The sequence below is a fragment of the Poecilia formosa genome, unplaced genomic scaffold (genome assembly GCF_000485575.1).
Source record: "Poecilia formosa unplaced genomic scaffold, Poecilia_formosa-5.1.2 Scaffold183, whole genome shotgun sequence".
NCBI lineage: Eukaryota > Metazoa > Chordata > Actinopteri > Cyprinodontiformes > Poeciliidae > Poecilia > Poecilia formosa.
Window position 1 is genome coordinate 1,196,399 of NW_006800122.1, and position 26,477 is coordinate 1,222,875.

General features: G+C 38.4%; 1 protein-coding gene across 2 annotated transcripts; it reads left to right on the plus strand.

Moving 5' to 3' along the window:
• The first annotated feature begins 9,544 nt into the window (after positions 1 to 9,544).
• chrnb5b (cholinergic receptor, nicotinic, beta 5b) lies at positions 9,545 to 21,703 on the plus strand. 2 transcript variants are annotated; one of them, XM_007565881.2, is made up of 6 exons: positions 9,545 to 10,143; positions 16,745 to 16,890; positions 17,020 to 17,064; positions 17,513 to 17,622; positions 18,736 to 19,726; positions 21,501 to 21,703. In XM_007565881.2, exons 1-6 carry the CDS (start codon positions 10,092 to 10,094, stop codon positions 21,654 to 21,656), a joined length of 1,500 nt encoding a protein of 499 aa, XP_007565943.1. In that variant the 5' UTR covers positions 9,545 to 10,091; the 3' UTR covers positions 21,657 to 21,703. The 2 variants fall into 2 exon arrangements, with proteins under 2 accessions (XP_007565943.1, XP_016533907.1); XM_016678421.1 differs by having other exon boundaries at positions 16,745 to 16,776.
• The last annotated feature ends 4,774 nt before the right edge of the window (positions 21,704 to 26,477 follow it).

The following is a 26,477-nucleotide window of genomic DNA, read 5'->3' on the forward strand; positions in this document are numbered from 1 at the left end:
GAGCAGTAATGAGGTTTTTATTATAAACACACTTGTTGAAACATTTAGCAGTTGTAACTCAGGGACTTTGTTCTGTTTGACTATAAGTTGCATCGTGTCGAAGGAATCATGCCCCTCTTAACAAGATTGCAGCAATTTAGAGGTTTCTTAACGTCCCACCACATTGTATTAATTTAGCCAAGGTCTAAACTTATTTTGTTTTTATTTTTTTCTGCTATTCTGTTGATAATATCCTGCTAGGATCATTTTGCTACATTCGGTACACATTTGGCTTCATATTTAATTCCAAACACTTTGTTCTGAAGAGACGTTGAAGGTTGGTTCAGTAGAAGTGGTGAAATTTGCTAGTGATCAGTGATTAAGATGCTTTTTTCTGTGCAGCGTCTAGTTTCTCTCTTCAGTCCAGTAGAAGCAGAAGGTTGTACTTACTGTGGTTTTTAAATGCAGTTTTCAAATCCAGTTTTTGTTTGAGGTTAAACTTGAGTCATTTCAGAACCTTGTAACCTAAGAGATTGTTGTTCCTTTTAAAACGACGGCTTACTTTTGGTGGAATATTCTTACACTTTACAGTGACAGAAATGTCAGCGTAGAGTTTGTGCACAGATGAGCCGTCCAACACGTCTCCCTGCAGCAGTGCCGTTGTCCTGTGCCTTCTGCTGATGAACAGCATTTGTGCTACTGTACAAACCTATGAAATGTTGTATGTTGAAATTCAAAGGCCAGGTGTCACCTCTAGGCTTTCATGCACAAATGGCCTCATTTTCACAAGTGGCTTGCCTGGGGCTGATTGAGGCACACAAAACACAAATGTCACTGTACTTACGAGGGCACACCATACAGAAAACACCAGGAAAGAAGTAGGATCATGTAATCTGTTTTTGGATGCACCTAATTTTTGGTGTCAGAATTACGATTTTGCATTAGAACCACACATGTTGGATTTAGAGGTCAAGATCGAGAAAAGATGGAGATATTCAACTTAGGAAAACATGTTGAAATTATTTTTGTTTGCACACGAATACTGGGTTTTTTAATCATTATTTTGTATTTTAAGCCTACATCTGAATGTTGTGTATTTTTCTCAGCGCTATTGAATCAAGTCTCAAAGCGACAGTGAAAACTCCTGCTGTCAGGTCTGACACCCAAGTTCTTGGTTGTGCCATAACATTTTGTGTCTGCATAGAAGACTGTTCGTGTATTCATGAAAGATGCAAACATTGGTATAAATCAAGCTCTAAAAGTCAAGTTGGGAGACTGTTAAATCATGTGTTGCCACCAGATTCAGTTCTTGTAAGTGGTTGCAGGAGCTGCTTTTGCTTCCCAACACACGGGTAAAAACACTCACTCCCCCAATGAAGCCTGTTTTGCACAAATAAAATCAAGTTTTCATTGTGAAACTAATTACACATCAAACACTAAAAAACAAATTGGTCTTCTCTGGACTTTTATTTCTTTCTTTGTATCAGGGTTTCACAGATCATGGCCATATTAATTCAACATCATCAGCCATGCAGTGGCCATACAGTGCAAACTGAAAACTTCCAGCTGGTGCTGTTTTTGTGTTTTGATTACCTCTGCGCCCACCAACCTGCGCTGCCCTGGGGAGAAAGCCATTTCAGTCGGTAAAATAATTCTCACAAAGTACAGAACAATTGTCACTACTGCTTCACTAAATATGGCTGAAAAATTCCACAGCATGAATGCTTCAAATCTTACACCCCTTGTACGCCACATGTGACAATGCTGCTGCTACATGGCTACTTCTAAACATTCCCAACAACAACATTTACCAAATGTCATGCAAAACAATGCAAACACTCTGTGTGCCCTGTTAAAGATTCACCTTCATTCGAATGCAACATGGCTGAACACGAATGCATCCTTTCTGATTCATTAAAGCAAAAACATTAACAGAAGGCTTTTACTTAAATACTGAAGAAAAACGAGACCCCACACCATCCTACAGCTAAACTCACAAAAAAAAAAAAAAAAAAACACATAAAAAGGGATGAACACATCATATTTGAAAGAAGTGACAGGATTTTATTTCACAAAAGTTGCTTCGTTTAAACCTTGGTGCCAGCTTGCATGGCATGAAAAGCAACAGGGTGACAGCAGCTCTAAATTTAAACTTTTTGCCTAATGGAATGAGGTGCCTCTTTTTCCTGACCTGATGAGTCACCAAGGGTTTTTTTTATTTATTTTTTTTATTTTTATCCCACCTAACTTCTAGCTTCTAGTCCCCAGTTTTCTTTTACTAATGCATCCCCTAACACACCCCGATCTTCTGCTCCATCACCTCATTTCCTGTTTCTGCTCTTTCTCCTCAAACGCCTCTTTCTTCCCATGTAGTGACCTGACTCTCCTTGCTCTCTTCTTGTCTTTTTACGTATGCACCCTCCCTTTCAGCCTCCTCCACTGCCTCTTTGCTTCAGCCGTGATCACCACCCACTCCTTTAACCTGCTTCCTCTGCACTGAAGTGGAAGTGATGGGGGACTTCTGTCTGGAACTGGCGGCGCAGACATTTCCGGGAACAGACTCAGCTTGCCGTGTCTTACCCATGTTTTACCCAGACATAATATTATATTTCTTACTGAAGCTGTTCAAAGTTGCCCAACTTTAACAGAAGAAATTAGCCAATTAGCTAAAAAAAAATATTCAACTCGATCCAATATTTATTTGAAAAATTTAATGCAATTGTGAAGGTTAAACCTTGGAATACCCACAAGTCCGTTTTACACAGTGTGGATTACATTCCCCATATTTGTTACAGCTACAAAACATTTTAAAATGCATCACATCTGATTTCCTCATGAACTGCTTTGCCTATTATTAATTTATTTATTTTCCACAGCTGAGCTTTAGCACCCGAGAGGAATCCCAGTGGTGAAAGTTCTGGTTTGAATGTTCTGTTTGGTTGGTTGGTCTCACTCTGGGTTTGTGTGTGTGTGTGTGTGTCGATGTCTTGAGGCTTTGCTCCAACAACCGATGTGTTTCAGACAGCTTGTCTCGCAGTGACAGAGAAGAAGATCAGTTTTCCCCATTTGTGTCTTTCAGTATCAGATTAGAAAGAGGGAGAGAGGGCATCACATTGAACAATTATGTAACCAATGAACGCAGTCATTCTTCAGAAAGCCTTTATTCTGATTACACGAGCAAACATTTTCTGCCATCAGCTCAATGGATGTTTTTCAGAGCACTGAATCATTGTCTGACATGTTGTTCAGTGATCCTTGTTATTCTTCAGATTTTCCAAAATTTAACAACCGAATATTAAATTAAAATCACCTGCATTGAAATTGTCAGAGTTTTCTGTGTTTTCGGGCCAATTTTGAAATTATAAACACAAAAGTTCACACTATACATAAGGCATGTATCTCAAGAGTTAACAGGCAGTAAAACGGAAACAGCACAGGCTGGAAGGATGGAAAGATCGAAAAACGAAAACAGTGTAAAGACCAATGGAGAAAGTCTGTCTGAATACACAGAGGGATGACAGGAAAAAAGGATAAATGACTGTAGATAAATGGATAGATGTAAACAGGGTTAGATGAATGGGCACATAGAAGAACAAATAGATGAAGGCGTGGGAAAACTAATGAATGGAAGGATGGATGGACATAACGGACAAATACATGGATGAATGAATAATTGAGAGGATGAATTAATAGGTCGATAAATTGACACATGTTAAAATGGATAGACGGAAGAATAATGCGTGGATGGATTGAGGACAAAACTGATGTATATTTCATATATGCTTTATATATTTCACAGAAGAGATGGTTAAATTTTCCTCTCTTTCTTGTACTCGACTTTTATTGTGTATAAAAGCAAAAAAGAAAAAGAGAGGAAAAACTCTTGCTTGTGTGGGAGAGCATGTGTGTAGTGTGCAGACTGTCCCAGGCTGACAGGGTACACGACTTCTCCATCCTGCTGTTATATAAAAGGAAAGTGAGAGCATCAAGCTCTGCCTGCCTCACGTTTATTCACACATAAGCGGGTGTGTACTGGCACACTCTGTGTTTGCCTTTCTCCAAACCTTTTTTTTTTTTAACTCTCCTTGAACTGAACACATTAGCAAGGCATGACATGGCATGTCAATCTCTGTCTGTCTGTCTGTCTGTCTGTCTGTCTGTCTGTCTGTCTGTCTGTCTGTCTGTCTGAGTGTTTTTTTATTTCATAGGGCTCCCTCTCTTTGAGGTGGATTTACATGCTGTCATCCTTTTTGGGTTGCCAGAGGACTTCGCTGTCGCTCGTGGAGCGTGAGGTGTGTCTCAGACAGGTGGAAGAAGTATGTGGGGAGCGGAAAAGCTGCGGTGCAAAGCTTTGAATCTATCAATGCAATCCTTTCCGTTTCTGATATGCTACATCAACACATTGTGTGCTGCGCGTTACACAGCGGGAACATGGACAGCAGGAGCCTCTGGTCTTCTTCCCAGTCTGATGGATAATTCTCTCTCCAGGGAGCTGGTGTGAACCACAGAGAGATGAACAAAGTTCATTAAGTCATCTGATAAGATAAAACCCCCCCGACTGTTGCTGTCCTTTAGAGTGAAAAACACAAACAAAAGCTCATTTCCATTTCTGAGCAACCAGCATGCATTATGTATGGATGTATTTTGAATAAATGCATTGATTAGAAAGTTTAAATGTGAAAATACACTCAGAAAATGTTTTTTATTTGTTTTGTTGTTATTCTTTAAATACTTGGATAAAGTGTGAATTTATTATTTTAACTTCTTTCTGATTGTCTTTGCATGTGTCTTTTCTTAATTAAGTAATTAAAAGAAAAAATATCACACAGTTTTTTTGTTTTGTTTTGATCTTTTGCACGCTCCATGGCTTCATCAATTTCTCCTGCTCAGGTGCGAAGGGGTGAGTTAAAAACAAAACCATCACTGACAAAGCAATAAAACTGGTCACTTGTGATTTTTTAAAACGAAGTTTGATTAAAAATAAATCTTGCACTGATACATCAGGTACAAAAACACACACAAAAAAAGAATATTCCCGATTGTTAAGAAATGCAGCGGCTGTTCTAACTTTTAAAATTGTGAAAGCAATCGTTATTTGTCCTCGTTTTTTTTTCTTCTTTTCTTTTGGTTGATTATGATTTAAAGTCTTTTTCAACCCATCACTGAAAAAGGTGAGCACAACATGTCCTACCATGTTACATGAACATTTGTTTGAGGTTGATTTTTGTCATATTTGCTCAGACCATCATGTCACATCGGGCCATGGACATCAAATTCATCTCTTTGCTGAGTTGATGAAAATGGAAAAATATTGTGTTTTTGAAGGAAGGTTGAGAGAAAGGTCAAAGCCAGATAAGTAAGTTAGTCTGTGAAGTCGACGAAGACAGATGGATATCTGGAAGGAAAAGGCTAAAGCTGCTGGTGTTAAAAACAAGTAATGCTGCTTTTGGAGCACACTGTCTTTTTCTTCTCAAAAATCAGTTCATAAATCTTTTTTATGTGATCTAATTTTATTTTACACTAAAATCTTGCTCCTAAAAGTTTCTCTTGCTCCCTGAAAACATACATTAGGCTCAGAGGGATCACTTTCTTTAGGTGTGTGTGGCTTGTTTACTTCTGTTTTGTGTGCAGTCAAGGATATTGTTTGGTACAATATTCTTCATAAACAAAAATCTGCAAACACAGATTTTACTCAGTCTGCTTTCCTAGATCATCCCATGACTTTACTTAAAGAGCTGCAACATATTATTTGAGCAGCCACTGAGAAAAAGAAAAAAAAAGAAAGTCTCTTTTTCTTTTTTAATGTTCCAACTTTATTAAAAGTTATGTTTACAGTAAGACTTGGATTTTTCTTGTCCCTTTAGTTTCTGTTCTCTTAATCGATATTTGAACTGAAAGCATTTAACATCAGTTTGGATCATGGGAGTTATTGGAGGGGATAAAGAGCAGGATTTGATGAAAGATCTGTTTCTCTTGAACTTTCCACAAAAGAACCACCTTCTCGGAGATTTGCTGGCACACACACACACACACACACACACACACACACTGCTGTAGCAGAAGTATTTAACGAAAACACAGTAAGATTTGTGGTTCTAATGTGATAACGTGAAACGCTTCATTGCACGGTGATACGAATAACAACCACCAAGCCAAAAAGTGGTCAAGTTCATCAATTCATCTGTACATAAAATTGGTTCAGTTGTGCATCTTCTCCTGACCTTCTCTTGACCCGTATTGTTGTTTTACTTCCCTAAGGCATTTGTTCAAAGCTGTTGTATATTTAGTTGTATCAAATGAACCAACTGGCTGTTTGAAAGTTTTGTCTGATGTTTATTTTCTGTCTTCTGTAATTTTTTTTTTGTGCCCTTTTTTGAGAGTAAATCTACACATAACCTTTGCTTGTAAGGTTAAACAAACTTAAATCCACTTTAAATTCTGCAGCTACTTGGTCTTTCAACAAAACACTTACGCTTTTATGCTGCTGGAAAATGTAAACTTGGTGATTATTATAGAAGACTGATCTTATTTTGGATAATTTATTCACGTTAATCCAACAGCCCTCAAAATCTGCATCGCACAGCTGCTCTGCTGGTTTTCAGCTGGGACGGCTGCAGCAACCTTTCGTGCTCAGGACTCTTCCATCGGGCTTGTGTTCAGTAGCACATTTCATGATCTGCCCCAGATAATCACGACTTGTATCGTTTTTCATGCGGTAGCGCAAAGCTGGTCAAGCCCACAAGAGCCGAAGTGATGCAGCTGCACGAAAGCCAAACCAACTCTACTTGTAGAAATCGCTGCACTGGAGGAAAAGGAAACGACACTGCTTCAAGAATAACTTTGAGTCATTCATCTCGTGTTGAATTCATTACGCATGAGTCGGCAGCCGAGCAGCAGCAGAGAGCGATCCATGGATGTGGCGTGAAGACACATCAGAAACAACTGCAGAGGAGGGAAAATAGTGTGGAGCGTTTTATTATTCATGAGTGTTTCCTGCTCATGTAAGAGTCCGTTGGAATCCAAAAATTGTAAAACCACACCTGCATGTCAACTCAGCTGTGTGTATGAATATTTCCTCCCCAGATAGTGTGTAAACAAACATGTTAACACTATGAACTTCCACACAAATGACAGTGACCTAAATTGATCGAAAAACAATTAGCTCAATTGTGCTAAGCTGTGTAACACATTTTGTAGGAGCAAACCGCTAAACTGTAATCTCCCTGTAGTTTTTAAATGATAAAAATAAAATAAATGGCTAAAAATAACAAGGTTTTAGCTGATAAAACTCCTAGTATACGATAAAGACACACAGAAAATACAAAAGCAGTTTTAAAGTACTTATATTTTTAAGGGAAAAAGGAGACCTAAACTATCTTAACCTTATGTTAAAATATTTTTGCCAGCCTTAATTAACTGTAATTTGCCACGTTAATTTTATTAAAATAGAATAAAACTTAAATAAACCACTGCAGGCCTCATTTGTTTTTATCTCAGAGTTCAGCAAAAACCAAACTGTTTAAGATCTGCATCACAGAAAGAATGCAAAGCCTTGTCTATTGTTTTCCAAAAACATATCGATAATCCCCAGAGTGTTTGGGAAATTTGTTGGTGAACAAACAAAACAAAAATAGAACATTTTGGGAATGTGTAAGTCCGTTTACGTCAGGCTCAAAATGAAGACAGCATTTTAGAAAAATAAACGTCACGCAGCTGTCAAACAGGTGAAGGTCCAGATCTGCTTTGCTACTTCAGGCTTCAAATAGATGATGGAACCAAAACTTCTTGCTCACCACCGGAAAATCCTGACGCAGGATGTCGGAGCATCACTTTGTGGCTTACCGTTCACCCGTAGGCTGTGAAGCAGGATGATGGTTTGCCAGTTGTTGCATCACTTGATGGAAGTTGTTGCTGCCAAAGTTTTAGTTTTAGAGGAGAAACACTTTATCGCATACGTCAAGACTGGATTGAATAGTTTTCTTTTGCTTGGAGAAATTAACTCATAATTTTTAAAACTGCATTACGTGGTTACTTAAGATATCTGTAGCTGGTCTGAAAATGTGTTTGAGAAACTAAAACATTTCAGTTTGAAAAAAGAAAAAGAAGTAAACAGAGGTAAAAAAAAAAAAAAATTGGCAGAAGCACTGTACGTGTATTCAAAGAGATGACAAGATGAGAGAAGAGGACGTCCTCGTGTACGGAGTCTGTCCCAGTGGAACGAGACAATGTCCCACTGTGACAGGTCACCAGACTGGAATTTAAAAAGCCCCATCTCCTTCTGTCAGATGAAGACACTAATGTGTCCATGTGATATGAATTTATGACAGCATTAATGCAGGAGGGGAATCGGTCACTTCACCAGGGCGCCATGTTGTCCAGAGGGAGAGAAGCGTCAGATGAGGCTGGGGACAATTTCTGCCCTCCAAGAAGCAATTGCCACCTGAAAAGGTCTGCATGGAGAAACCAAACTAACCATCATTTGTTGAACCAGCCCCATCAGTCGCTCATCCAGGACCAGAACCTATTTACGTATCCTGCTCTTTTCAAAATCAGTCAGTTTCTTTTGCAGTCATATTTCATATGGCAAAAATCCAGTTTCAGTAAGATCAAACCAAGAGCTCAGATGCTATCAGTATATTCCATGCTCGTGTGTTTGGTGTCTGGCTTTTCAGCTGACCCCACACTGAGCTCTGAGAAGCCCTGATTAAATCTCTCTTTCTCTTCTTTCTCTTCTCTGCTTTTAGGACGCAGAGATAATGCTCATTAGGAGAGACAGCCAGGGACTTTGGAAGGCTAATGCTTGCATGTTGCTTAGGTGTGGCTGAAACAGGGCGTGACGGCAGGACAACAGAGTCAGACTGGAACCGGAGCTGTGACTATTTTGTGGAATATCTGTCTATTCATGAAAGCACAAAATGTCTTTTTAAAAGAATATTTTATATCAGATCAAAGTGTGTTTGAAATTTCGTGGATTACATGAGATTTCTTCAAAAATATTAGTCAAAAATTGCCAGTGCTGTGGAAAATTATTATTTCAGTTAGATTAGAAGATTGATAGTTCTACACCTGAAAGATGAGATAAAGATGAAGTTACAAAGGTCTGCCTTAAATATGATCAAATGTGCTGTAAAGCTGGCTGACAGCATTTTTTTTTTTACAGAAGATTACACTTCCGTTTTGTGCTTCAGATAAGCTGATTCCTTTCATTTCAACTGCAACAAATTGCATGATCTCAATAAATTCAGAAAGAACGACTAATATTGGTTTCAACAGTACTGCTTGAAATTATGATCTTTTTTGTTTCATTTTTCTTATACCAATTCACAGTCATCAGAAATCCAAGAGTCGCTCAGATTCAGACCTGGACAACAATGTGTTGTCCTACCCGGATGTAGATAATGAAGCATTTTTCCTGAAGCAAAGTGGCTGCCTTAGTTTAATTAACATTTTTGCTCATAATTAATTGATTATGGAACGTTTTATGGCTTTAACAACAAATCAACTCTCAAGGCACCAATTTCAATTAAAAGTGCAAGAAAATTAATCCAGATTAGCTTGGTTTCAGTTCATTTTAAGGATTGAGGGTCATCCTCAGGAAACTTTAATAGCTTCCTATTAATTATCACACTTTGAAACTGTGGATCAGGTGAGCAGAGAGTGAAACCGACGCAGCCAAGAGAGTGATTTAATCCTCCATCTCGATAACTGAGTCAACGAGCCTCTTACTTCTAGCAAGTATTTTCTATTAAAACAAAACTCGCATTGGTGAGAGGAAACCAGGCAGGACTCGGATTTCCACGGCGTGGCTTCCTCTGCGCGCAATCACAGCTGCTGGACCGGCGGTGCGCTCTTGCAGAAGACATCCAGCCTCCTCTTCTCCCGGCTCAGTCTGCAGCCTGCGTTCCTCTCCATCCTCTAGATGCCTCCGAGATTCATCAGCTACCGGCGTTCAGCCGCAGAGTGTGACATGATGGCAGCACTATAAGCGCTTTAGTCTTGGTTTGCTTTTCGTTTTCCTCCTGCTGATTTGAGTAAATCTCACGCCAAGAAAACGCAACAGACTTTCCATCTGGAAGTTTGGGAGCGCGCGTCGCTCTGGAGGAGATAAAGCGATGGGGGTCCCGGTGAAAACAGCGCTGGTTCTCCTGGTTCTCGCCGTGGAAGGTGAGTTAGTTTTCTCATGCATTATTTTTTTTTTTATTATTGTTGTTGTTATTATTAATTTGATGAGCTGTCTTGAAATTGTCTTGCCCTACTGTTCACTTTCTTGACCATATGGAGATGTTACTGGTTGAAGGTTATTGCACTTTCTGCCCCGAATCATTAAGTTATTGCTTAATAAGTTTAAAGGAGCAAAATCTGGGTAGAATTATATTTATTTATTTCAATGCAAATGCTTAATCCATGGCTAGTTTTCTAGAGTCAATTTCAATGCAGTGGGAATTGGACTTTAAAGCAGGTGGTTCAATTAAACTACCTTTTAATTATAACACAGGTGACGTGTGATATGCTGAGATAGAGCCTCAAATCTTAATTTAAGCAATTTAAGCTTTATGACTTTTTAAGGTATGTAAAGCTGCATAATGTTATCTACAAACACAAGAAGGGAATTAAAATATGTGTTCTGTTCCCTACATGCAACGAAATTTTGTGTTGCATTAACAAATCTGGGGGAATTTTATTGGGAATTTGTTTGTGTTGCACCAATCCAAAGTGGGATCATGCCTAACTGTAAAGTATAATTAAAATGGTACATAGTTTTCAAAAAATCATTCACCTCCTACAGAACCACTATGTGATGCAATTACTGGACAATTGAGTTTGGACCAGATTAGCTGTCCTTCCTGAAGAAAAGAATCCCAAAACCATGATGCTGCCATCACCATGCGTTGCTATGGGGATGGTATGTAAACGGATAGTTTGCTTTGACAAACAGTGTTTTGTATTTATGCCACAGGGTTTAGTTTTGGTTTGACCAGAGCAACGTCTTCAACATTTTTGTTGTGCTCGTTTCACTGCTCGTGGTAAACACATATTTTTATGAATAACTTTCAACAGTGACTTTATTTTATCAGTTACTGCAAGTCATTGCAAGTTACTGCAAGTCCTAGCTGGATTATCATCCAGGGGCTGGTGTGACATTCAATTAAATTCAAAATACTTTATTAATCCCAAAGAGAAATTAAGTTTTGTTGTGACTCATATTAATTCAGGATGATTCAAAGACACATTGTGTATGGTGTGCATCAATTTTAGGATGCTGGCTCAAATCGCTCTCAGGGAAACAATGAAATTGTTGAACATTGTTGCACTATATATCCTAAATCTTCCTTAAACTACTCCACACCTTTATCCCTGATCTGTCTGTTGGGTCCCTTGGTCTTCATTAAGCTTTTTATTTACTAATAAACTTCAGAGGCCACTGGGATTACAGGATGACAACATTTTGGTTACTTCTGAAAATTTAAAAATAACAACATTTTACTTTGCTATGGGACTTAATACAAGAGTTAATGGGACTGAATACAAATACATGTCAGTTTTTACACTTTTCTAAGTTAAAAACCTCCCACAACCATGACAAATTTGGTTTCTATCTCACAATTATACACCACTTTCTTTTAGTCTGTTGAAATTTCAGTGAAATACGTTATTAAGCTTTGTGGATGTAAAACAGGCAATACTTTTCTAAGATACTGGGCATTGAAAGCATGAAGTCATTTGGGTAAGAGCTCAGCCTTCAACCCAAAGCCTGAATTTAGAAGATTATGAGAAGTTAAAATATCTTCAGGACCTCTCCATGGTACTGAAATGAGCTCAAAAGAACACAATATAAAATACAAAAGCAATGCTAATGTGTATCATAATTTGATTTGTTAATACGTTAATACGTGTGGCAAAAATACAACAACATTCTGGTCGTGTGTCTTCAACTGCAAATAAAACCACTAAATGTTTATTTTGTCTGTCCCGGTTGGAATTTCTTTCCTCTCAAATTAATTTATTTTTATGTTATTTATTAGTTAATGTGCAGCCGAACTGATTTTATGAATATTTTATTATCACCTCTGCTCCATCTGCAGTTGACACAGTGGTCCACTTATCAGGAACATAAATGACATACCGGTTTTGAACTTTTAATGATTTATTTGAATTATTGTTATGCATTTTGATATTATTAAAGATTTTCTTTCATCCACTTAAAGTCAGAGTTATTCATACAGACTCATATATACCTACAGCCTCAACAATGCTTTAATGTCCCTTTGACCGCATGCTTTTATTTTAGACACAGGATTAAAGTTATAATCCTTTACCGGGTATCACTCTTTTTTATTAGAATGGACAGAGTTCATTTAAATTTGTAACAGACATGAATGCGAAGCAGAATTTACAAATTTTCCAGATGGTTGATTTTACTCCATTCTGATAACATTAACACATTTTATTCATTGCAGAGCTGATTTCTGTGTGTGTTTTCTCATGGAGTTTCTGGTTTCCAATTAATCTCAGGCTTACTGTTTGTGTCTGGATTTGGCAAGGTGCTACACACAGTGTAGAACATATTTACCACCATAAATATGAGTAAAAACTTTTATTTTAAGAAAACATATTTTAGTGCTGTGGTATAACACCACAGACAAACTTTTGAAAATAACAAAACCTACATTTATTTAATGGAAAACAGTAGTTAATGGGAGACTACTTAGTTTTCTTCTATAGCATTTCATGAGGATAGATCCTACACAGAGACCATTTGACAATTTCTCTTCACAATCTGTCTTTATCATTTGTTGTGGTGAGTGTTGGGACTGAAGATGTCCTTGGATAAAGGTGGATCTTGTGTCCAGAGGACTATTTGTGTGTTTATATCCCAAAGAGCTCCTGATGCTATCGCTGTAATAGCAAATTGTAAATGGACTGAGCTTATATAGCACTTTTCCACTCACATTAACCACTCAAAGCACTTTACACTGTAGCTACTTTCATCCAATCACACTTACATTTATACACTAACACGCAGATTGGTAAGCAGTCTGGGTTGTGCCTTGCCCAGAGGCACATCAACATGTGATAGGAGGAAGCTGTAATTCACCCTACAACCTTTTAATTGCAACATGACTACTCCACCCGCTAAGCACACCGCATCAGACACCCTCCACTTTAGTTATGAGTTTTACTTTTTTTTCCCCACACTACCCATTCTTTGTGAGAAGCTGAACCGGGTGGAACTATTTTGTTGTTGAAAGCCTCCATCTTTGTTTCACTGCAACAAAGCATATGGTTCCACGCAAAGTCCAAAGTCCAGATATTTACATCTGAGTTGGTTCGCCTGACACCACACCAAAACAATATTTTGTATCCATAGTATCTAATAGTTGCTATGGTTAAAAGAAATGAGCCTGTTTGTCATCTCATATTTGCACCATAAGCAAACATGATGTCATGGATTATTAATGATAAGCTTTAAAAAATAAAAATAGGAATTATGGTATTTTTTCCCAACTGAATAATTATATTCAAAACATTCTGACACCAATAGTTAAAACATTTAACTGAGCATTCTGGATGCATAGAAACTATATATACATAATCATGACTTTATGTGGATTATAAAAAAAAATCCCCCCAAAAATTCAAAACTATGTTTTTTTTTTCTGAGACTAGAAAGATACTATTTATAATAAAACCTCTTTTCTCATAAGTACTGATAAATGTGAAGTCACCAGGGCCCCTTATCCATGAGCTGACAGGCTATAGAGTTAATTAGAATATGCATTTCAATTAAGCTCATTCGTAAGATTAAAAGTATCCTGAAAACAACATTTCAACAGGTATTTCTATTATTGTTATTCCCACACTTCTGAACTAAGTGTTTCTTATTGATCTGATGTAACAGTTTAGTCTGAAATGTTACGTTTTCATTAGCAGTAAGTAGAAAAACATCATAATTAACCGGAAAGTAGGTTTGATGATGTCTGTCTGCCTTAATGTGTTTCACGTATTGAGTTACTGAACTCATAATATTACAATTTACTGAATAAAGTTGTTTCACCACGCTTGTTGTGATGATGGTGAATAAGTGGATGAATTGAGAAATCAACTCTATCAGCAAAACAAACTGTGGCAGCAGTTACAGTAGCTGCAACCCAAGCTGTGGATTCATGTAAAAGTCACACAGTGGGAGCTGAGAAAAGGAAGAAAGCCATTTTCTGAGCTTCCTGTTTCTCTTCTTGTTGTAAGCCATCATGGTTTTCAGACACGTCAAAGAAAGAAATTAAAAAAAAAAAACAGGAAACAATGTGGCAATATAGAGCTTTCATTGTTTTTGTATCCTTATATAAAGAACTTTTTACTAAGAGGGAAAACATTGAGACAAAGCAATGAACAGAAATCAGAAACTCCAGGAAGGTTCACATAAAAAATGCTAGAGGTCTGACAGCATTTGACCACAATGCTGTCAGACGATGCACGAGTGGCACTCTGTTTTTTATTTTTTTAATAGAATGACCGATTAGGGCAGTGTACTGAGTGAATCCTAATACAGCTAAAGCCTGAATTGTTTCGGTCCGCCACAGATGGCATTCCCCTGAATTATTCACCATCCTAAAAAGAAACCCAAAAGATGCAGAATCTAAAGTTTGTTTTCCTTTATGTATCGTCTGATAATAGATCTTCTGCCTGTGTCATTCAAACACAACATCACCCTCTTCATCTTTTTTTTCTTTTTTCATCTCCATGTTCTGATCTTTTGAAAGATTTTACGTGAGTGGGGAAAGACCTGAAGATTAATGTCTGATTATGTTTGAGTCTCTCTGCACCAAAAATGATGGTATTTTTATTTTAGTGGCCATAAATTATTGACGTGAAGAGAGAGTGCACTGAGGCGGACCGAAGTGTCTCTCTCTGTGGGTGGGCATGCATGTGTGATGAGACCCACTGGTAGACACAAAGCTCCATCTCAGCTTCCCTCAGCTAATAGAGCTCATTCTTTCCTTATTTGCTCTTTGAGGATTTGCTGTCAGAGTTAACACCTAACATGGCCTCGCGCAGTGTGCAGTGTGTAGTGTGCGCTACACGTCTTCATGTTTTCCTGTTGCTCTGGCATTCATAGGAAGAAATTTATCTTTCCCAGTTGATAAATATTTTGTGGGACGGTTTATTTTTACATTGCCCCCCTTTTGCATTTTTAAAGTAAAATTGGCTTCTTCTGTTTGGTGCGGGACAGTGAGAAAAGTAGCAAAAGGACGCTGCCACAGAAGCGCCGATTATACAAGGTCAAAAGACTATAGTAAGGTTATTTGAAACCTCAGTCTTTGTTCATCACTCCACTGCGACCATGGTGAGGTTTAAATAGTGTCTTTATGAGCATGCATGTCATTATACATGCAGTATCTTCCAATTAAAATTATACCCTTTAAAACTTTAAACCTTTTCACACTTGAGCAGAAACTTTAGTATACAGTATTTGGTAACACTTTATTTGAAGGGGCTGAAATAATACTGTCATGACACTGACATGAACATGAATAAGCCTTCATGAATATTTATGACTGTTGTCATAAAGCGTCATTCGGTAAATTATGACACTTTTAATACAAAGTTGACATTATTCAAAATGTCTTTGTTATGACAACTTGACATTAACCAGGAAATCATTACCGTTTAAACTTTACCTTTAATAACATAAAGTTTCCTAGTTTTTAAAATGCAATCAGTAATTATTTTATAACAAATTTATATCAGTAATGATTTCTTGGTTAATGTCAAGTTGTCATAACAAAGACATTTTGAATAATGTCAACTTTGTATTAAAAGTGTCATAATTTACCGAATTACGCTTTATGACAACAGTCATAAATATTCATGAAGGCTTATTCATGTTCATGACAGGTTTTTATGACAGTGTCATGTCAGTCTTATTCACCCCCCTTCAAATAAAGTGTTACCCAGTATTTTATTGAGATTAAACACAAAGTAATGCATATTTATGAAGTTTAAGGAAAATGACACACAATTTCAAAAATATTTGACCAAAAAACGTCCACCTTTCTGACTCTACTTTGTTCCACCACGTTTGAGTTACGTCTCCACCAGTCTTGCATATTTAAAGATGTGAGTGTCTGCCAAGTCTTGTTGCAAAAAAGCTTTTGTTCAACCATTCTGGGCAAGGATGTCAGTAAAAAGCAATAATCAAGTCTCACAACATATCCTTTATTTGGATCTAGGTTGCCCTGTATTTAGCTCCATCCACCTTCCCATCCTGCTGAAGAAAATGATTCCCCCCGCATAATACTGCCCACACCGTGTTTTTTACTAGTGAGATGGTGGAAAATCTGAGAAGTGCATTACTAGTAGTCTACAGATTCTCACATGCCTATCGTGTTGGAATAGCTGCCTTTTGGTGGTTTTACAGTGATTACAGGTCGACAGCGTTGCATCCACAGGTGTTTCATCCACTTGTTTCTGGGTGGATAGAAATAATGAATCACGCACACATTTCCTTACTTTTTGTGCTTAATGTATGTAGCTGGAAATGACTTCATGTTTTTGTGGCTATAATATTTAATTTATATGAACACCTTTAGCATAAGAGACACTAGATAAGATATTAGTATGAAAGCTTGAAGAAGGAAATCGGCTTGATTTTGTACATGACTGCATACATGTTTGATATTATGTAAAAAATGACACTAAGCTTTAGTCAGTTTGTTTCCAACAGTTTTCTTTTTCTGCGTGTGTGTTTATCTCTGCATGTACCCAGCTGCCCTGTGTGCAGACGTAGAGGAGAGGCTGGTGAGTCACCTGTTGTCACCGGAGCGGTATAACAAGCTGATCAGGCCGGCTGTCAACAACAGCCAGCAGGTCTCCATTAACATACAAGTGTCTCTGGCCCAGCTGATCAACGTGGTAATTGAATGCAGGATCCCACAGCTGAAAAGACATGCTGCTATCGCACCATCACATCGTCATGGATTGCTATTTTAAAGGATTTCTCTATGTGTCTCAACTGTGTCGCCATGTTTGTCTGCCTTTCAGAACGAGAGGGAGCAGATCATGACCACCAACTGCTGGTTAACCCAGGTTTGTTCAGCTGAACTCCATTGTCTGTTGCTATATTTGTGTGAGAAAAGGGATTGTTGCGTGCCTTTAGTTATATTAGTCAGTGTCATACGCTCACAAACGTATTTAGCTTTGTCGCAGTGCAGTGGTTTGTAGAAAATTGTGCACAGACGTAAAGAGAAAGTTCCCTGGTGAGGTCAGCTCACATGTTAGCCAAAGATTTTGGTGTGCTACTATTATAAACACACGTTGACAGCTGACTCAACCAATATTTTTATGGATGAACCAGCCTGTTTACGTATGACCTCAGCATTCATTTATTTTGTTTTGTTACAATTATTCGTACATCTTTTCAAAGCTCCTTGTAGGGGATAAATAATGGATATTTTGAAATGACTGTGTGTGTGTGTGTGTGTGTGTTTAAATTAATTAATTCACATGGATTTCCATAACTTTAATCTTGCATCAGGGATGGAATGACTACAGATTAATGTGGGATCCCAACGAGTATGAGGGAATCAAGAAAATCAGGCTCCCGTCACAGCACATCTGGCTTCCGGATATCGTCCTTTATAACAAGTAAGATGACTTTCTGACTGTGTGTGTGTGTGTGTGTGTGTGTGTGTAGGCATGTGGTGCATGTGTGAGCATAGCTGGAATGAAATTGGAGGATTGAGAGAAATGCTTGAAAAAACTCAACTTTCTAAATGGGAATTCAAATTCAGTTCCCCTGTTTCATTTCTGATATTGATATTTTTTATCTTGTCGTCGTTTCAGGTAATAGTTTTCAAGTTTCTTTCACTAATGGTGTTTCTGGTCACTACAAGGGAAAAAATATATATTTATATGTTTTTATTTTTAGGAAACACCAATTGCTAGGTAAACTCTTGGCTACTGAGAAATGATAGCTCTCAATATAGTTTCTAAATATTGAGAAATGATATTCAGAAATGTTTCTTAATATCGTTTCTCTGGAGGTGTGGACTCTGTTGAAGCTTTAAACTTTACCCAATATCTAACATTTGCCAGTCATGTATACGGGCAAACCTTGTGGAGGCTATGAAGCTTACCGGAAATTGCCAGTGCAGTAAACAACTGTCCCCCACTGTGAACATGGCCAACACACGGACTGAACAGCTTCACACTTCCTCCGTCACTACTGTTAAAACTGCAGGTGGACAGATGTTGTCGTTCACAACTTCTCTATCTATTTTCTGATTGGCCCAGCTGAAATGCTACTGGAGAAAGTCTATGATATACTGAGGGTAACCTTTTCTATCAGACCTAAAACAAAACAGGACAATTGATGCCTAACACACATCCAAACTGGTTTTAGAATGGATAAAGTAGGCTGACGTAAAGCTTGCAGAATTATGTATCTAAAGTTTCAGCTTTAACTCAGTTGAAAAGAAGTCTGGCTGAAGGTTTGATCCTACCAGTTCAAATATCCAGCCAGAATTTTATCAGGAACTTGTTGATGGCTACAAAAAGTGAGTTTGAAGGTTCGACTCACTGAGAAAAATGTGCCAAAGCAAATATTAGTGAGGGTGTAATGATATGCTGGAGCTCTTGGTCATAATTTTGATCAAGCTTTATTTCAAACTTGATTACTATGTTTCTATGTTCTGTAATTATTCCGTCCTTGAAAAAGAAGGGTTTTAAAAACACCTTTGGTCTTCTCGTCTCTTTCAGCGCTGATGGAACGTATGAAGTTTCCTTCTACTCCAACGCTTTAGTTTCCAACAATGGAGATGTTGACTGGCTCCCGCCGGCTATCTACAAGTCCGCATGCAAAATCGAAGTCCGAGATTTCCCCTTTGACCAGCAAAACTGCACCCTTAAGTTTCGTTCCTGGACGTACGACCACACAGAAATAGATCTCAACCTCCTCAGCGATTATGCTTCACGGGATGACTTCAAACCCAGCGGTGAGTGGGATATCGTTTCCCTGCCGGGACGCAAGAATGAAGACCCAAACGATATCAGATACCTGGATATCACCTATGACTTCATCATCAAGAGGAAACCTCTGTTCTACACCATCAACTTGATCATTCCCTGCATCCTCATCACCTCCCTGGCCATCCTGGTATTTTACCTTCCATCAGACTGTGGTGAGAAGATGACTCTTTGCATCTCCGTCCTCCTCGCCCTGACTGTGTTTCTACTTCTTATCTCAAAGATAGTGCCACCAACATCTTTAGCAGTGCCTCTCATTGGGAAGTACCTGATGTTTACAATGGTGCTGGTCACCTTCTCCATTGTCACAAGCGTTTGCGTGCTCAACGTCCACCATCGGTCCCCAAGCACACACACCATGCCGCCTTGGGTCAAGCGGGTCTTTCTCCACCGGCTCCCTTCTTTCCTCTTCATGAGGAGACCCGGTAGCTCAAACATCCGCGAGAAATTCAGGAAGAAACACCAGAGGAAAAAGTGTTCAGATCAGAGGCCGTGCGGAGCAGAGAGTGGGACGGGTATCTCTGCAGGGGTGGCGGATTCTTCGCCGTCCTTCTATGTCAATGAAGAGTCAGCCAAGCGCTACGGCTGGAGAGTCAGTGACTCATCGGAGAACACAGAGATCAGGAGGAGGATGACGCTCAAGAGCAATATTGATGTGGAGGACGCAGTGGATGGAGTGCGCTACATTGCTGAGAAAATGAAGAGTGAAGATGATGATGAAGGGGTAAGTTATTTTGAGGCACTAATACAGGGAAACTATTATCACTCCTTGAACTTTGGGTCACATTGCAAAAAACAACCCTCAATGTATTTTAATTGGATTTAATGTGAAAGTACGACAAACAATAGTGCGTAGCTGGAAATGTAAGTGTGCCAGTGAAACATAGTTTTGGAAATATCTCCATTGGATTTATGTCTGGACTTTGACTGGGCCACATTGCAACCATCTCTGGTTGTAGTGAGACAAAATTTGTACAAAGCTTAAGAGTTACAAGAGTATATATGATGCTTGATACAAGTTTATCATTCACTGCAGAAATCCCCCTACACAGTATACTGCTTTTTTTCATAAAAATATTTATTTATTGTCTTTTTGTGTTTAATCTTAAAGAAGCACATCTGATGATTATAATTATATCTGACAAAGCATGGGGTGATAATTAGGATCTGATTGCTGCGTTTGGTCCGGCCTGACCAATTTTTGACTTTTGACTAGACTAAAAGACCTTTATCAATACTAGAGGTGGCATCATGAATGCAGGTCCTTCAAGTCACCTATGCTTTATTTTTTATTTCTAAGGAGCCAGAATTGAATGTAATTTCTCAAGTGATCCAGAACAATATTTTTCCAGATTTCCTGAGGATTTTTCTTGACTGGCTGCTATCTCACTCATTATCACCATGAACCCATATATACCCGCTTTAATGATTGAAAAAGAAGTGGCTGTGTGAAGGAATGTTTTGAGTTACCATTCACAAAGCCAGAAGTGTTGTTGCTTAATAACTTTAGAAATGAAAGCTTGTCTTTATGGAAGCAAAACAAATAAGGAAGCAGAAGAAATTTGGGGTCACTCAAGATTTCAGCAGAATATTTTACAAATTAGCTGCAGTGCTCCCATCTGTTGTACGCCTGCAGGCCTCTACAAGACAGCTTGATAAACTGCTCCCACGTGGACGATACTGTGTTTTATCAGGGAGGGAAAATCTGCGAAAGTGTGGATTATTTTGTCCAGGAAAAAAAAATTAAATCCAAGTTAGGAGGTGCATCCCCTCCTAATATGCCCACGGACCTGGTTGCGTCCTTCCCTTTCTAAAGATTCAACATGTTAATTATGTTCGCTGTGGAGTCAGCACATATTAATTGTTATTCTCTGTCTCTGCCTGTTTAGCTTTGCATAACTGATTTTTTCTGTGCTGTTTCTGAACTTTTTTGTTGAGAACAATGTTGCAGAAACGACTTGGAAATAATTCACGCTACTTATGGCAAAATGCAGTGAAATGATACAGAAAGTCAGCTTGAAACAACTGTAGAGACGTTGGATTGAAAGTTGAAGAATCAAACTGTGAACATTTTCAACTGAAAAAACTTAAAATGATTGACATTATGCTGCTACTACAAAATAGTAAAGAACTTCAGATCTGATTATCACTCTATGAGACAATAATTAAGACCAGTAAGTTGAAGAGTTGTGTTTCAACATGTTTTGACACGTTTCTGGTTCTGAGGACAACTTACTGATTGATAAGGCTTTTGTAGGTCCAGAAGTTATCATTAGTAGTCTGTTACATCTTTATTGTTTAATTTATTAATAGTACAACTTATTTATAGTATTAAATGAGCTCCTGGTTCCAGGCATTTGACTTTGACATTTTCACCATTTCCTTTTTTTTTTTTTTTTTTTTTACCAATTGATTTTTTTTACCAATCGGTTACTCTTTAGTTGAAGACCTTAAACAACAAACTGACAACTTTTAACAACTTCTCTGATTCTCTGCAGATCATTGAAGACTGGAAATATGTGGCCATGGTGATTGACCGCCTCTTCCTGTGGATTTTTGTATGTGTGTGCGTCATCGGTACTGCAGGACTTTTCATGCAGCCTCTGTTCCAGAGTTACAACACCCCGGTTATTGAAGACGCAGAGCATAAATAATACCAGAAGCTCCACCTTTAAATTCTAACATTCCTCTAAAATTAAATTAATTTTCTGGGAACTAAACAGATCTCTGTTAGGATGTTTGACACATGCATCTTGCACATCCATCACTTCACCTGCTGACTTTTGATCTTCTGATTTTATTGTCCTCTACGCACCATATGCCAGTGTTGTCATATCAGGTAATTTATAATCAACAGTGCAACAAGATTAATTAATCTTTGTTTATGAGGCAATATAACTCCCTTTGTTTCTTTTTGCCAATGGCACATATGCTGTATGGATTTATATAATTTATATTTGCCTTGTAAATGAGACACAGGAGAAAACAAATAAAAGTTCTGATGGGTTTTGTGACTGTGAGCACTCACATTTCTCTCTTGGAAAGCATTTGCCTAACTTCTTCATTTTGTGTGTGTGTGTGTGTGTAAAGCTTGCTTTGTTGCACAACCAAAAGATATTGTCCACGGTTGATAAAAAACAATTATTCTCAAATTGCTGCTACTGTTTCTTCAAGTGGATTTTAGTTTTCCTATTCAGTTTGCATTCATCAACTCTGAAACCAGCAGCAATAATGTTCATGTAATTCATCTAGACACTCTTTACTTTAATTTCTGTGTTCTCTTTCATATTGTTTTCTTGATCTTTGCCAATAATATAATACAACTAACCGTTGTTTAATTTCTTCAGTGATTTTTCAGTGAAGGTTGAACTTTATGTTGTTTTTCTCCTCCCACTGACAAATCAAATGTCTCTTTGTGTTTTAAACAAACTGCTGGGATCTGATGTCTAATATAAACTGATCAATAAAGGGGAAGGACGGTAACTAAACGCTGTGCTGAAGTTCAAACTCAGTAACTTTTTCAGTCCTGCAGGTTTTTGCTTTTTTTTATGCTACAACCACACAAACAGATTTTTTCTTTCTTTTTTTTTTTTTACCTTTTTAGGGGGCTGCTGGTGTCTTTGCCCTCATTACGGCATCTTCACTATGCTGCTTATTTCAACAGGGGTTTTTGACTGCCACATATTCCAGACTATGGCATGTAAAAAAAACAAACAAAAAAAAACATAAATATATTCTGAACAAGAAGATCTGGAGGGCATTTGAGTGTGCCTCCTTTCGCCTGTGTGAGAAACAGTCATGAACAAGGATGAATCTTAGTCAACAGATTCCCTGGACGGCCTTTTGACCTCGGGGCTTGCAACCTCACCTTCTGTTATTTTGAGATGGCATTGAGGCTGAAGAAACACTGACTGGGACTGAACACACTCGTAATAACTGGAGTCAGAAGTCTGGCAATCTTCCCCATCTAGATTATATCACAGCTGCTGCTTCCTTATATACAGTGCAGTCCTGAAAAAAGGGTCACGAGCTAAACGGTAGAGTTAGCCTTTGGTTGCATGTCACAAATAATCTGATCCGACCTAATCTCCAGATAGATGTGAATCAAGCACTTAAGCATTCAGACTGCCTTACAAGCAAACGGCTCTAAAACAAACTTCAACTGGGCTTCATGTTAGCTCAAGAATGGCTCATTTCATGGGTTTCTGTAGCTGTACCTCATCCTGGACGTTGAAGACGCTGCTGGAGAAGGACGTCTGACTTTCCAAGTTGTTGTAATTTCAACATTTCACTGACATAAAACTCAGAGTAAAAGAACTCCCTAACACTTTAGGCTTAAACAAGGTATTCAAAACAGAATTGAATAATTATTTTAACGATAACGAAAAGACACCCCCTTTAATAAATGTGTCTGTACACAGTGAGCTCTGAATTCAACCCTTCTTCTGTTTGAACGTTGAAACCACTTTGAGCCTGTGAATATCAGCCAAACACCCTCAAAATGCAGAGCCGACAACTTGGACAAGGAGGACATGCACTGCAAACACACACTCTCGTAATCAGAAACATTTATAATCCCTGTTCCCACTGAAGTGGGATTGTGTTTAGCAATTATAGCTCATGTTAGTAGCCCCAGCCCTATCCTAATATGACACATAAATTACATTCTTGACATCTCCATCACTTTCTATCACTAGAGTGGCTCTATGAGAGTGGGATGAGAGTTAAGGGGGGAGGATTGGTGTGTGGAGAAGTTGTTTATCTGCACGGCTGGAGAGTCACTTAGGGCTAAAAGTCATCATTTGCTTTATTTCAACACTTTATTTTATGGTCACTTTGGTTTCCGTTTGTTTTGTTTTGACATTGTTTCTTGATTTATTGCTGCCTTTCCGCCCCTTGTGTCTTGTCTCAATAGAGACTGCCTGTTAGTAAAAGCAGGCGATCTCTAAAGAGCAGGCAGTAGAGGCTTTTACTCTTTTCCTCTCTATGATAAGAGAAAAAAAAAACATGAATGAGTGTAGCCTAATCAGTTGGCAATCCTGAGAGTTTCACTCTGATTTTATTAAATAATATGCACTTTCTGTGAATTTTCCCAGGGTACTGAATGCTGTTTCTGCCCACATCAGTTTTATATATTCCTGACAGGCCTTATATCAACATTATATTATGGATACATTTATATTTTGTCCATCTTTTCTACATCTTAGATAATAGCTCTTTGGAATTCAAAACCGTTGGAGTTAAAATATTCTTACTGCTATATTCAGTGTCTTAAACTGAATTATTTTGGTGGATTGTAGATTAAACTGAAGTAACATGGGAACAAACTGTATCTTTTTTAGTGGCTGGCTAATAAAATGCCTGATGATTAATATTAATTTTAAATGTTTGACTGGTAAATATTGAACAAACCATGAAGTTAGGAGTCATTTTATGACTGAATGACCTAAATGTCAGAGTTAATGACTGAATACAGCAGCCAAAATTTAAAGAAAATATTTGAAGAAATCATAGAAAGCTTTTAAAATAATGATGATCGCAACCACATTTAAAGATTTATTAAAGTTAAATCATTGGGGGATGACTCAATGTCTGTTCATATTGTTGATGAAACCTGTTGTTTATGTCAAGGCCTGTGGCCTATTTCTTGATTCTTGTTTATTTGCTATGTCTCCAACCTATTTTTTCATAATTTTTTTAATTTAATTTGTTGTTTTATTGGAATTTTGGTAAAATTTGTGAAAGCACTTCTTGGATTACATGGTTTTTGTTTCCTTTTTTTTTTATCTTTGGACAACTAAACAACTAGTAAACAACTAGCCAATCCTTTATGTGCTCAAAATTAAGTAATCAAATGTTTGCTAAAGATCTCAAGACTGAGAGGAAACTATTTTATTCAGACGGAAAATCAACAATAATAACGATAAATGGGAAACACATTTTCGCTCAAATTTTCTTAAGTTCACCTGTTGCCTCTCAGGAAGATTTGACTTTTATAGCTGCCTGTTTGCTTTGGTAGGTTTGTCTTTTGGAGCCGATGCCTGATATTAAACTAACCAACCGTAAATACAAACTCCAAGCTTGTCAAAAATGAACTCAGTGATGCTACCTGAAAAGTCAGTACCTGATTTATCTTGTCGATTTAAAAAGTGGATTTTTAGAAGTTTTTTAATCCAACGAGTGTGTCTGGTGGCAGTGACCCGTTTAGAAAAGCATCTTGTGAAAAGGAGTCCTGCTGCATCCAGGTCCATCACTCAGACGCCAAACACTGAAAAAGAGATGGACAGACGGAGCTGTTAACACCGCAGCTCCATAAAATGTGACAAGAGCTGAAACCAGAACGGTGGAGGGAGGAAGACAAGAGGGGAGCAAGAGACGTGGAGTCAAGGACGACAGCAATGATGAAGGTCAGTCATAAACAAGAGGCACAGGGACCTCTGCTGCAGAGCCGACGTTAAAGACCGCTTCAGAGTCCAGCTGGAGATCAATAAGCATTTCATTTTCTCTGAAAGACAAACCCACATAAATGTATAATATGTGAGCATTCGCTGTGCGAGAACATACTGTATGCACCTTTGACGTATTGGAAACACGGCACTTTCAACTGCAGCTATTTTATAAAATATTTAAAAATATATAACTGAATTTTAAATGTATTTCTGCTTTGAGTGGCACAAATATGTTTAGTATCTTTTTTAAAATCTTAGCTACAAATAAAACAGAAAAAGATACTAACACACATTGTTCTATTCTATTCACCTTCTTCTAGGTGGGTAGGACAAAGCCTTGCACTGTCATGAAGTGGTATGGTTGGTGGTGGTGAGGAGAGACGCAGAGAACCCAGGTGTGGAGAAGATGATCAATTTAATGAAGATCTCACAGTCCAGGACAGGCAGCACGTTAGCACACAGCTAATACCGGTAGCGACTGACAAATGAAACCTCAGGACTATACAGTTCTACTGAGGAAACTGCGAACTGACGTAGGACACGAAGAATGAGGAATGACGCTAACAACGACGAGGATCTGACAAGAGACGGAGACTACAGGTGGACTTAAATACACACGGGGTAATCAAGGGGACGAGACACACCTGGGAGACAATCAACGGGGAGGACAGGACAGAGACTCACAGGGAACAGCACTACACAGAAAAACTCAAAAATAAACACACAAACACAGATCGTGACAGTACCCCCTCCGCAAGGGGCGGCTACCAGACGCCCAAACAGAAAAGTCCAAAAACCAAAAACAACCCAACGGGGTGGGCGGAGGGGCGACGGAAGGAGGGCCAGAGTCCAGAAAACAGTCCAAAACCAAAACAGGAAACTAAAACACGGAAAAACAGTCCGGGGGCCGACCACGGCACAGGAGGCGGTGCTCCCGCGGGAGATCCGGAGGGCGGCGACGTCGGAGGCGGAACTGGAGCCGCGGCGGGCGGCGACGTCGGAAGCGGAACTGGAGCCGCGGCGGGC